At 40.2% G+C, this 13,419-nt stretch overlaps 1 protein-coding gene across 2 annotated transcripts in view; it reads right to left on the bottom strand.

Moving 5' to 3' along the window:
* ADAMTSL3 (ADAMTS like 3) overlaps positions 1-13,419 on the bottom strand; it is a 168,760-nt gene that overhangs the window by 28,053 nt on the left and 127,288 nt on the right. For both annotated transcript variants that reach the window (XR_008841284.1, XM_056499487.1), the window contains exons 16-20: positions 11,936-12,222; positions 5,102-5,231; positions 3,840-4,032; positions 3,109-3,288; positions 2,218-2,371 (exon numbers count right to left, since the gene is read on the bottom strand). Coding sequence is in view for 1 of the 2 variants with exons in the window: in XM_056499487.1 (XP_056355462.1) it covers positions 2,218-2,371; positions 3,109-3,288; positions 3,840-4,032; positions 5,102-5,231; positions 11,936-12,222 (944 nt within the window). In the remaining variant the exon portion in view is untranslated. The remainder of the gene's footprint in view (positions 1-2,217; positions 2,372-3,108; positions 3,289-3,839; positions 4,033-5,101; positions 5,232-11,935; positions 12,223-13,419) is intronic.

Raw genomic sequence — 13,419 nt, 5'->3', positions numbered from 1 at the left:
GGCTGAGAGTGAAACAAAGTTCAGAGTTGTGGATGGCAGGCTATATAAATACATAAGGTCATATGAATGTATGAGGCCACGTAAATATGCATTCTCTAGATCCTTACTGTCATTCAATCTTGCAGCTGCTGAGGTAATGGACTGTTTGGGAGAGTAAAGGAAAATCTCTGGGAATATGTGCTGGAGCCATTGGACCTCATTATCACCTGATACAAATCCATCTGCATCTGTGACCTGTAATGGTCCTGAACAGCTTCAGCTGGGTTTCAGATCCTGGTGACCTCAGGGCTAGACTGGTGTTATTTCCTATTTCTCAGAGCCCGGAGTCAGGAATGTTTCTACTTAATAAGCACTACTAAGTCAGAAAACAGCTACGATTACCAGTCTCAAGGTAAAAGATTAAGTCTAAAATGACTCAGCATTGTCATGAGACAGTTAAAAAGGCACTCATCTGAGCCACAGAAGCATCACTTAGAGGAGCATCCCCAACAGCACTCACACCACGCTGCTCCTCACCCATCCGCATCACTCCCTGCCTACAGCCATGCTCTGTTCCTTCCTTCTGCTCAGTCCCCCTTCAAGGCAGCCTCAGCCCAGGGCTGCAGGAGGAGGAGATGCCTCCTGCATGTTCCTGGGAATCCAAAGCCTGCTGCTGTCCCAGCCCTGGCTCCTTCTGCAAGACTAGTCAGGAACTGCAGGTGTGGAGCAGCCTCACACCTTCCCCATCCTCCTGCTGCACGGTGAGAGAACCACCAGGAGGTCTGAGCTGCAAAGGCTGCCCTGCTCCAAGGGTGTGGAAATGGAGGGAGAGGACAGTGATTCCCTCTAGGACTTTGGTCTGCACCCATTCTGGCTGATATCCCCTCTGCAGCCCCGTGTGCTGCTCTCTAGGCACTGTGCTGGAAGCTGACATGGTAACATTAATATCAGTCTGAGCTAAGCAATTCACAAACCAGCTCCACTGCCATTCAACTATCCACAATTAATTAAATTCAGATAGATATGCAACTCAAAATATTTTATTAAACCTTATGCCAAGGACATTCCTGAAAGTCCACAGGGCTTTATTTAAGTGGAGTTTTGAACCTCAGGATTTTGGCATGTTAATCTGAAATGCAGGCCAGGAAAAGAAGTTTCATATTATGTATGAATCAGTAATTATTCTATTTCTTATTTTGTTTTGTGAATAATTTTTAAAGCAAAGCTTCAAAATGTATAAAGTAGCTATTTCTTCACAACACCATGAGTTGGGTCAAAACATGTCAATATCTGACCTGTGACCACAACCAGGCCATTGATGAAAGCTTTTTGTTTTCCCCCAGCTCAAAACTAAAAGCTCTTTTTTTCTTTCTCCCCTGTCTTCTCAGCACCCTGCTCCCCAGACCTGCAAACCAATACTCTCCTTTATAAAGGAAGGGGAGCACAGGTTCAGACATAAGGAACCTGCATTTAGATCTGCCTATCCTTAATTAATGTATATAATTGAGCATATTCTGTATCAGAGAGGTTTTTCCATCACTGTTAAACTCACAATTAGTGCAACTTCCATCAGTATCATAACCCAATTGTGCCCAAATTGTACAATTTCTGTAGACAATCCTTCTGAAAATATCCTTATACAGACAGTAATAAAACATTAGATTTTTTTTGAGAATGTCTATACTGTCAACACTCCTGTGCAGCTAATGAGGCCAGGATTCTAATTTTTCAAGGAAAGATAGAAATTATACCTAAAATTATCACTGGCACAGAGTTCCAGGTTTTGAATTCCACCATGTTAAGCAAAATGTCCAGTGTAATACAAAGGTACAGTGAAAAGACAGGGCAGCAGAACTGGATTCTTATCTTTTCTAATGTCCTTTGTAATTTATGTTAAATTTATGAATATTTCTTTTTTTCCCCCCCACTTGGAATAGTGTAAATAATAAAGGAAAAATCAGACCAAATTGTGCATAAGAGTGAGGGTGAGAGGTATATAACATATATATTAACATAACATATATTCAAAAACTACTTCTTGAGATCATAACCTTTGTTTCTGAGTGGCAAAAATAAAAACAATCCTGTTATTACTGCTATAGTAATTATGACACTCAGTTTGTGCCAAGTTATGTTGTGATAGTATAGGGAGATGAGTGAATTAATGTGCACACAGATTTCTCTTTACAAATAGATAATTCCAAATCAGCAAGGAACCAGATAAAGTCACATACTTACTGTTGCAGGCATTCATCTGACAAGACCTTACAAGCAGTGCAGGAGACAGAGCACTGCACATTGATCCATTTAATGTGACATATTGGCCCTTTGCTGTTAGGTTTTGGCAGGCAATTTTCCTTCTCTGGATTCCAACACCACAGCTTACTGAGCACTGTGAAAGGAAGGATGCAGTCAAGCTAAACTTGGTGCTCCACACCACACATGCTAAATTTAAACTAGTTTGCTTTGTGGTAGGTTTTTTTAATTTTTAAGTTCTGAGAGAGTCTACACACTCTACTTCACAAATCCTTGTGTTATCTAGTTGTTAGACTCTAATATTAGTAATTAAACCCTCTCCACTTTTCCAGGCAATAAGAATATAACACAGACAGTTTTTCCAGCAAGCAAGTAATGAATTAAAATAACATGAGATTATTTACACCCAGCCATGGGCAAAACAGAGCACTGAGATCTGGTACCTGACAGAAACAATTCAGCAGGTTCTAAACAGTCTCTGGCAAGTCTCTTAACCCTCTCTATTAGGTTGTGTTGCATGTAACTTTAACTGCAGCTTCTAAATTCAATTTTCTAAATCATTTTGAATGGGGAGTGGTAGCAAGTTTGCATTAAACAGGAAAAGAGGAGGATGTATTCCAGAATAATGCAAATATTTGCTTTTTGGAAGCTGTACCATGAAACTATTGATAGCCAGACGTGTCTGGTAGAAGGCATGCCATGTCCTTTGGTGATGAAGCACTGCCCAGGAAGGCTGGCTGCAGGCAGGGATGCACAGTTCAGCTCAGCATAGGCTTTATGACAGCTCCAGACAGCTCATTTACCCAGGCAGAAATCTTTAGAGCTTCTGTTGCAATGGAGGGTTTTGGTTCCCCGTTATTGAGGTTGGCTCACCTTGGACCATTCTCCAAAGACCAGCTGAGGAGGACAATCAACTTTTGCACATGCTTTACTAGTTGGCAATTTGGGTTCCTGGCAGGTGTCATCAGGGTGTTTCAGGAAACTTCCATCTGTCAGCAGCTGCTTACAGGACACTCTGCGGGTCTGAATCCCTCCTCCACAGGTACGTGAACACTGAGGAGGAGGAGAATTAAACACAGCATTTACACCTGCATGGACAGCTGTGCTCTTGAAAAATGACATCTACTTTCAATGAAAAATGAGGCAGCAAGGAAAATTAATGTTAAAATATTCAATATATTAGAGATGAGGAGAACTGGAGTTCAAGTGTCAAACATATCATCTAAACATACGGAAGTAGCAGAAATCTTAGAGACAAACATGCATCTTATGTATAAATTTATGTCCCTCACCAGTTAATCAAAAATAAAGAAAAGAAGGTTATTGTATTTAGAGAGCATAGGGAGAGAAATCATGTATGGAATAAAAGATATCCAACCTTCTGAAATCCTAACAAGGACTTCCACCTCATCCTGTGAGGTGGACTCCCACTGGCACAGGAGTCTAAAGCAGTGCTTTTGGGTTAGTTTGCTCTAATGATGGAAGCTGGGACACACACAGAAGGCTGGGAGTTGCCTTCCATGCTGGAGAGTTTCAAATCCCTGGCCAGAGGAGCCCATTCAAACTCTTTAAGCCCATTAAACTCTTCTGGGACCCAGCCATACCTGTTGCCATTCCTCAGCGTGCCAAGCAGGGGGACAGTCAATCTGGTTACAGGCCTGCAGAGAATGAGGCTGTGTGTCCTTGCAGAGGGGGGCAGCAGCAGCAGAGCCCCCGGGCTGCTGGCAGGACACGGCCCTGCTCTGGATCCCCACCCCGCAGGTCGCCGAGCAGCGGCTCCAGGGGCCGCTCCGCCACCTGTCCCAAAAACAGCCAAGAGCTCACCTCAGCAGCCCACCCCTGACTGGGGAAGGAGCAGTCTTATCCAAACACAGCTCAGCAAAGAGCACAGCTGCAGGCACAGTTACTGATCAATGGCTAAAACACCCCTCTGGTTTGGCTGGAGCACAAAAGTATAAATTGGATTTATTGCAGGTAACAAGCAAATGCAGGATTTATCAACAATAAAGTAAAAATGGTCATTTTCAGACAAATTTAACTCCAGTATTTCCCTTTAGAGTGGTCTTCTTAAAAACACTGAGTTGGCAACCTGCTGATGTTTACATTGATATATGTAAATATGTAAATAGACCTTTCTTATATTTACAAAACTTCCTTTAAATGTGTATATGTTTTCTATAAAACATCCTGTTCCTGTTAAGCTCTTCCCTACATTTAGCAAGAGAAGGTTTCTGCAAACACATAGAAACAATTTGCAAAGGATCTGGGATGTCAGAGATCAGAAATGGGTAAATAAGTGAGCACACATCAAAATTTCACATACGGCCCTTTCAAGTGATCAAATGACCTAGGGGTTTTCTTGAATTTAGATTGGACTTTTTTCTTTCCCCAGAATCTCCAAATAAACATAAGAACTAGGTGGGGCTACTAAAGAAGCATTAAATTAAGGTGCCTTTAAATAATAATTTCATATTTTTTTCATTCAGTAAAGATAGAAAGTAAATATCCTCATCTTTTTTTTTTTTTTGCGTGTGTGTGTATATGTGTGAAATATCCTTAAAATTTTCCTTCTATCACTAGGAGAGCTAAGACTCTTTTTCCAACTCTGGCAGATATTCAACATGGAAGAGATTTATTTCAGAAAATGTCCCCTATTTCAGCAGTGAGATATGAAGAGTGGAAAAGGAGTGAACAAGACCAAAAAAACACCCTAATCCCAAAACCTTGTTGAAAACAGAGCAGTGAAATTCCACCCCGAAAGCGTGACCACAGTCCTGCAATCTGAGCCCTTTCTGAGAAAGGCAGTGTTTATCTGAGCCCCATTAACCCTTCCTTTGCCACCCCACCTCTCCATCACTGCAGGTACCTCGGGGGGCAGAGCTGCGTGTTGCAGGTCCGGGTCATCGGGGGTGGCCTCTTGGACTGGTCACACAGGGTTTCGTTGACACCCTGTTTGGTGTCCACGTGCAGGCACATGGCAATGGCTTCCTGGGTGCCTGCATTCCAAAGGAGAGCACCATGAAACAGAGAAGATGGAACAGATTCCTGTCAAGCTTGCTCTTGAGTAATGCTCAGTAAAAAAGCACTCAATTCGACAGCAGGCTTAAAAGAAACATCTCAAGCAAAAAGCAATCCAGAGACAGTTTACATATTTAATGCTCAGAAAATATTTGTGATTTATATCCTAACTTTACTTCTGTGATATTTACATTGATTTGACATTCTACCACCCCAAAAAGCAATAAAAAAACAGGTTTTTCTGTCAAGCTACCAGAGGCTGCATCTACTGGTTCTGCAATGATCCTAAACCAACTACTACCTCCATTGCCAAAATTGAGGTAAAAGTGATTCCTTCTCACTTACCTTCCCTTTATAAAGAGCTAAAGATCTGCAAAAATTGTTATAAAAAAGCAGAGAACTTGCAAAGCTATAGTCAGGAGAAATGTTCTGTGTTTAGTCAGCCATTCTCAGTGGCCAAGAGATGCAATGGTTTTGCTGAAGGCAGCAAATCTGACCCAGCTTTGAGCTTTCCTCACTCGTTACCATTCTTGGCACCTTCTGATCTGCAGCTCATGCTACCTGGATCTTATTACTAAAGCATGGAAGATTACTAATGCTCAAATTTCTATGAGCAAAATGAAACGTAATATAAGTTTCCTTTAGAACAAGACAGCTTAGTGAATACACATTCTGTGAACTACTTCTATTTTAAACTTATGCAATTATCCAATTTTATAGATCATATTTTTTAGTATGAAAGCCTAGCTCAATTTCAAAGCTCACTCACATGCCCATAAAATACAAGAAGGTTGTGATGTGCCTGGGGGACTCTGGGTATCTGGGATGTTCTATACAAGCAATGCTAATGATCCAAATCCTATAGAACAAAAGAGCTGAAATCATAAAGTGTCTTTATTGTTTCCAGGTAAAAATGGCTCTTGAAGAGTTATAGTTTCATAGAATTTCAATTCCTTTCCTTCTTATCATCCACTTATCTTCAGTGATTCTGTAAGGACACTGCTGACTACCAGTCATTCTGATTCCAGTGGGCTGGAATACTCAACACAGAAAGTTCCACCCCCAGGCCAATAATTCTCTCCTGTACACAAGAACTGCTGTTATTTTCATAAACCAAACATGTTCCCTCCACCTATAAACAATTTTGATTCAGTCCAGTGTATCAGCCAGCCCAGGCCTCAATCCCACTTGAGCCTGTCCTACTGCTTCAGACACCTCAGCAGGGGTAAGCCAGTAGTGATTTTCAGAATAACACAGCTTCTGATTTCTTTCAGCCTCTCTGGTACACCTCGAGATCCCCTCTGGGACTCATTTGCAGTTCAGAATGACCTTGTTATATAAACGTTTTGACTACATCTACAAAGTGATGAATTTTTATAGAACAAAAGACCTGACCTTAAATATGATTGACAACTTATTCAGTTCTCTTGTATCAAAGTACTGATAATTCAGTTAATGTAGAACAAACTTATTGTAGGAAAACTATTTTACTACTCAGGCTAAGAATAAACATTTAACAACAAATATCATGACTGTAATACAGACATGAAATGTCTTTAAGAAAATGCCAAAGATGACAAAACAATAAACATATTTTTTTTTACTGAAGTAGGGGAATCAAAAGCTTTTTTTCCAGTCAATTCTCAAGTGTTTGTTTACAGGAGCAGCTTCCCTTTCCCCTTACCTAGGAAATGCACATTTGACTGTCTGCAGGAGAGAAGGAAGCGTTTAGAGTTGAGTTCTGACAGAAACAGATTTCCCTTACTTGATTACAAGTAATCAAGTCCATGCCAAGTATCCATTATAATCCATGTTTTAGGTCATAATCTACCCTATGCTGCCAAGCTTTAGCCTCACTGACCTCCCTGTGTTGCTGTGAGAAAATCGTGCTCCAAGGTGATGCTTCTGCTCTGGAACATGTTGCAAGACATAGAATCATCTCAATATCTCACACAAAGGAGGAGAATGAAGTGAAACTCCCCCCAGACCATCTAAATTGGCAATAATGTCATGGGAACTTTTTATCTTGGTGTTATATAAGCTGAATTGGCCAGCCAAATGAACAAAAGGCATGTCATACCAGGTGATGGGTTTTGACTACAAATTGCCACCTGGAGTTCATTAAGCCATTCCTGCCTTGCAGCAGGACCTGCAGAGCTTTAATCACATTAGGAGAAGAAAATGTTGATATGTGGTGTGTTTTTCATTTGACTGAAGTACAGAGCACAAACTGCATTAGCAATTCTTCCCCACAGGGGCCTCAATGAAAGAAAACTTGCACCCTGTTTTGATGCTGTAAGTACAAAATGGACACTAAAGAGTTGTTAAAAACCTACCACGAAGTCCCTTCCTGTTTCTTCATTCTCAGTTCAAGAACTTGATTCAATAAATAACTGCACTTAATTGATGTTATATTTGCTTGAACTTAACTGTCAAAATATCTTCACAATTAAGCAGATTTCTCACCCCAAACTACAATTTTCCATTAGCTGGGAACTTCAATCACTGATAAACTTATTCTATGTCAATTTGAAACTGGAAAAATCTATTATTCAAACAAGCAAAGTTTTATATCCATGACTTTCTTGGCTTATAATATAAACATAGTAGATAATTTAACTAAAACATTATGTATGCAGCAGGGAGCATTAAGTATTTTTACAGTAATCTGATGCACTATTGTAGTAATTACCCTACTATTCAGTGAAATAGAATATTTTCTATTTTAACCCAGCATTCAAACCACATACATTTACATTCTTTTACAATCTTTTCTGTGCAATGAAATATACAGTGCTTGAAGCTGTGTTAAAAGATCAAAATGCTTGAATTAAGCCCAAAATTTCTGTTCCTGCATTTTTAAAGTACAAAGAAAATGGGGGTGAAAAGCTGCTGTGCAAACATTAAGAAGGTGGCTCTATTCTCGATAGCTGGAAGAGGAAGGACATTTATTTGCATCAGATAGTCTCAGTTTGGTGGCTTCTTAAAAATATCAATTATAAGCTGAAAATAACTCAGAAGAAATGCCAAATTCTACATATCCTTGAGCCTCTGTGCATCTATTTTATACTTCTTTAAGAGAGTAAACAACATCTGCAGCTAATGAAACAAATTATACAAGTGACCAGTTATCAAGGTGACTCCAACACAAGCTGAGAGAAAATTCTCTCAGCTTTGTATGTGAGTCTCTGAACAGTCATTGTTTTTCTTAGAGTCCTTAAATTTGGCTAGAATCCATTAATATTCTAGCAATCTCAGGTTTCTCATAAATAAAATGGTAAACTTCTAGCCTTTATGGTCCAGACAAAAGCCTGAAAACACAACTTGACTGAACTCTGAAGTTACCAAAGCCACCCATTATTTTTAGGCCAATGTAATGACTTTAGGTGGCCCAAATAATAATTTTTGAAGCAGATGGAGTAATGAGAATGATTATAATAATAATAATAGTAATAATATTCAACCACCAAAATCTGCCTCTTGCAACTCAATGTATATTTAAACAAGAAAATGTTCAGTGATTTTCAAAATGAAAAACATCCCTTTAAAATAATGTCGAGTTAAAAGATTGACAACACTAAAGAAAAGCTATAGATTACAATAAAAACATTTCTCTTCAGGCATATTCTTTATTCTCATAATGATTATTAATTCCCTACTGATGATATTATGTAAATTAAACTTACATTTGGGACTCTCACATCCTGGCCAAAGTTCTTCAGGTTTAAAAGAAAACAAAAACAAAACTGAAGAAACCCAAAAACACATTCAGGGAAAATTAAGGCAAATTTTGAGATCCCCAAGAACATAGCTGGCTTATTTTCAGCTTGGGATTTCTTCAGGCACTGAATAAAAACCCAGATCTTTAGATTTCAGACTGGTTACAGAGCTTCCCATGGGTAGTAGAGGTGATGTCTGCCTATGACTAACAGACATCGACAACTTTTATTTACACTCATGGAAAGACTGATGAAGGAAGCATTAATTATGCTAAGAGGCATAAAACAACTTGGCTGCCCTCAAAACCTCAGCTTGTTTGGCCCTTCAGATGCTGTGTGAGAAGCCACAGAGGTTTGGTGCAGAGAGGACACAAGTGACCCCAGACTGGTGTGACTGCTGCTCTAGAACTGGAAAGATGATGTTTGATAACGCCTTGCAAATCACTCTCTCTAAGTCTAATACCCCAAAAACCCAATGTTTCCATCTGCATTTTTTCATCTGCTTTGCAGAGGGACCAGGGGAGACTGAATTACAAGTCTAGTCTGTGTGAGGATTAAAAAAAAGGTGCAAGTGACAAGTTCTGAAAGAGAGATTCGGACTTTGCTCAAAGAGTGGCTATAAAAGCTTCCAGCCTACTTAGACCCTGCAGGATTTTTCCTCATTCAGAAAGAGTTAAGCACTAAGAAATGGGGGTAGGGAGTTCCGTGGATACAGAAATCCACAGGAATTTGTTTTAATAGCCACTGCTAGATGCATACATACTAGAGAAAAAGGACCTAATATAATTTACATTACACCGGGTTATTCCAAACTCAGACAACATTTATTTCTTGTAACGAAAGAGTTCATCTAATTGAAATGAGATTTGAACATAAAACTTAGCAGAAAGGGATCAGCTCCTTTGAACTACACAATGGAAAAATAGTAGACAGTGAGATCATTAGCTAGTACATTGCAGTGAGTTGGAAACAGAAGAGATGTCTGGTTCCCTTAAAACTATTTATCGGCAGGTAATTTTTGGTCTGTTTGAAAGCCTTTGCCAAGGCAGCCAGAAGACCAGAGCTGATAGAAAGGAAAAATCACCTACCTAGCACAGCAACATGGGGGCTTCTGAAGCTGCTCATTGACAAAATACCCTGACAACTTCCCACATTTCCCAGGAGCATCATGTAAGGAAAATGTCTAGACACAGTACCAGTGATACCACAGACGTCTTAAAAACACAAACAGATATTGTCTTTCAAATTTCTTCAAGTGAGTCATTTCCACTACATAGCAAACAATTTGTTAGATTACTATGAACACCTATAGGACAATTCTGGGTCACAGAACCTCACAAATTCATGAGAGGGTCAGAAGTCAACAACAGAATTCCTACTCAGCTCCCTCAGGAACAAAATTAAGCTGAACACAAGATTTTGCTCATCAGTCAATTTGAAGTTCCTTCCAATGAAACTGCTGTGTTCAGTGCAGGCTCCTTAAATTACCATCAGCCTGCACACCAAGTGCAAGTTTTTATGGAGATGCTTTTGCAAGGGCAAACTCAACCTTGAAGATGCAGAAGGCAGAAAACCACTAGAGATTCTTTCAGCCTACATACCTGATGATATCCTCAAAATTCAAAAACCTTGGAGTTTTAGAACACTTTTGGCAAAGATATTGGCTAAAAAGCAGTAAAGAGGATTTAAGATGGCAAGAAAATGGTTGTGTATTACAAAAATCAGTTGAGATACCAGAATTACAAATATAGAATTAATGAATGGTTTACTTCTGCTTTACAGGACAATTTCCTTATTCTAAAAACATTTCTCTTATTAAAATATGAAACAGAGACACTCAGCCACAACGGCTGTCACTACCATCTCATGCTTATACAAACATACTTGGACTACAGTCTCTCCTGCCTAGCCAGTCGTGATGCCCACTGCAGGTAGTGCAGGGAATGGGATGTTCCAGCTTTTGAGATCACATTGTTATTCCTGTGGATCAACCCTCTCAGTAAGCAGCAGTTAAATGATAAAGGGGGCACCATCAGTCACTTACCATCCTGCTGGTCCCATTCTGGGGCATCCCTCCCAGCTTCTGTCCTCCAGCTTTGAGCTGGTGAATAGCACAAAGGAGGCTGCTCTCTGGGAGCTCTATCTCACTCCCCACTTCCAATTGTTCCTGTTTCCCCCTTTTCCTACATTTTTTATTTCTTCTATGGGTACAACTGTCTTCACTTCCCACTGATGTCAGCAGTCCTGTCATATGTAGGTGTGTTCACAATTCCACTGCCTCCACTTAACACTTCATAACTCACTTGTGTTCAGTCCCAAAGTACAGTAAGCAGTAGCAACACCAGCAGCCTTGTCTGGTAACATGTACTTACTACGACAGGGAGATTCGATTACATCCAGGAAGGAATGTGCCTAACTACTTGCAGACAGATGTATGGCACAGAGCTCCCAAGCAGTGACACAGTGCACCCAAACCAGCTCCTGTTTGATCTGCACGCTGGCCAGGCTGGAAACAACTCTAATTACAGCTCTGTATTCCTACTGCTCTGCAGAAAATGGCAGCATTTCGAAGTAAAGGAATAAAAATGGGAATTTTTACTTTGAAACAATATACTTTTGGTTCCTAGGAAAAGGTAGATCATTTAAACATTTTCACCACTGATGCATCAAATGTGTTGGTACCACAGAAAGCCTGGCAGCTGACACTCCTGCAGCAGCAAGATTTCCTGCAAGTTGCTCCATCAACTTCCTGCACCTTCCTTAACCCAGTAAGTGTTTGCTGAAGGAAAGAAGGTAGTTTGAAATACTCTATCACTAACCAAAAATATGTTAAAACTCGCAGCAGCAGGTTTTCCTACATATTAATATAGTTACTTTAGGGTAACACTAACAGCAGATGCAACAGTACCAAACAATGCCAAATTCTTACAACTCAGGATAAATTAAGAAAAAATAAAAGGTACCTCCAAGACATGTGGCTGAACATGGAGTGAACCCAATATATTCCCAGTCATAAACCACACTGCCATCTTCAGCACGAGGGAATTCTGGTGTGTAGGGGACAGGATCAGTGTCACAGGACACCTGGTGACAGACGCGCTCTGTTGGTGGCTTCACACCCTCGCACTCCTCCTCGGGCAGCTCCAGCTCTGTCTGAGTGAAGGCGAGCAGGATCCGGCACCTGACGTCCCGCACCTGGGTGCCACTGCCACACGTGGCACTGCACGGGGACCAGGGCTCAGGGACAAACCTGCAGAGCATCACAGCACTGTCACTTCTCCTGTGTAACTGTGTCTGTGTGCACAGCTAAACACAGCCAACACAGAAATGGGTGTTTATACACAGAGCAGACAACACATCATTCTGACTCTTAAATAGAATGCATAATCAAGCATCTTAAGTCTCTCACTTGGCTCTCATCCCAGACATTTATCAAAATTCACACAAGAAGATGTAGGAAAAGAGGAGAAAGAATCATGAGGAACAGGAAAAGCTGTATCCTTTTCTGAGGAAAAAGGAAAACACCTAAATCATTTCTCAATCTCCTTCAGTGGGGAAAAAAGGAGAAACTCCAGGAAGATATATCTATACAATATAGATACACACACCTGGGCATATGCCAAAAGTATATTTGCAGTCTGCTTAAACCTAAGAGGTACTCACCTTATGTCATACTAATAATCAGCAACCAGAGGGAAGAGAAGCACTTTTCAAAAGGAGCCATATCCAGTGCACAGCACTGCAGGCTGCTTTTCAGATGCAATTTGCAAGCAGACTCTCATCTTCAATAAAGAGCTCTAACCAGTCTACAGTCCATCATTTTTATTAGAAAGCATTTATGCTGCTGATATCCACAGTAAAATCTTGGTTTACAGGTCATGAATTTGTTATAATATTCTCTGACTTTGAGGGTCACATTAATATCTGATAGTAATTTTCAAAATGGCACTAGAGCCAAGGGGTTGAATTTCATTAATAAAGTCATCCTGGGTGGCTCTGGGGTGTACTTTATAAGAAATCAAATACAGAATTTCCTAGAACTTTTTCCCCCATGAAAAGGTTGAAGTTGCTCTTTATTATGTGTCCAAATGTAGCTGATGATCCAAACACCAGCAGGAGATATAGGAAGGTAATTTGGCCAATGTTAAAAGTGTATTTGGAAAGAAAGATCCAAATTAGGATTCAAAGATTTGGCCCTTATCTTTCTCTTACTGCAGGAAATCTGCCCTTACAAACATAAGAACAGTTGTGCAAGACAAAAATCAGTATTTACACTGTGCATACAGTAAGCACAGAAAAATGTCAACAGTGTGGTTTGATTCTGTGCACAGTTTATCATGCCAATAATATCTTGCCAGTATACACAGAGGAAGAATCAAATGGAAGAAAGAACAGATGGCTGGATAACCTGTAAGGATACTTTAAGTCAGTCCTTGGGATAGTCACC

The sequence above is a fragment of the Oenanthe melanoleuca genome, chromosome 10, assembly GCF_029582105.1.
Source record: "Oenanthe melanoleuca isolate GR-GAL-2019-014 chromosome 10, OMel1.0, whole genome shotgun sequence".
Lineage (NCBI taxonomy): Eukaryota > Metazoa > Chordata > Aves > Passeriformes > Muscicapidae > Oenanthe > Oenanthe melanoleuca.
The sequence above is the reverse complement of the archived record's forward strand: the minus strand, read 5'-3'. Positions and strand labels throughout refer to the sequence as shown.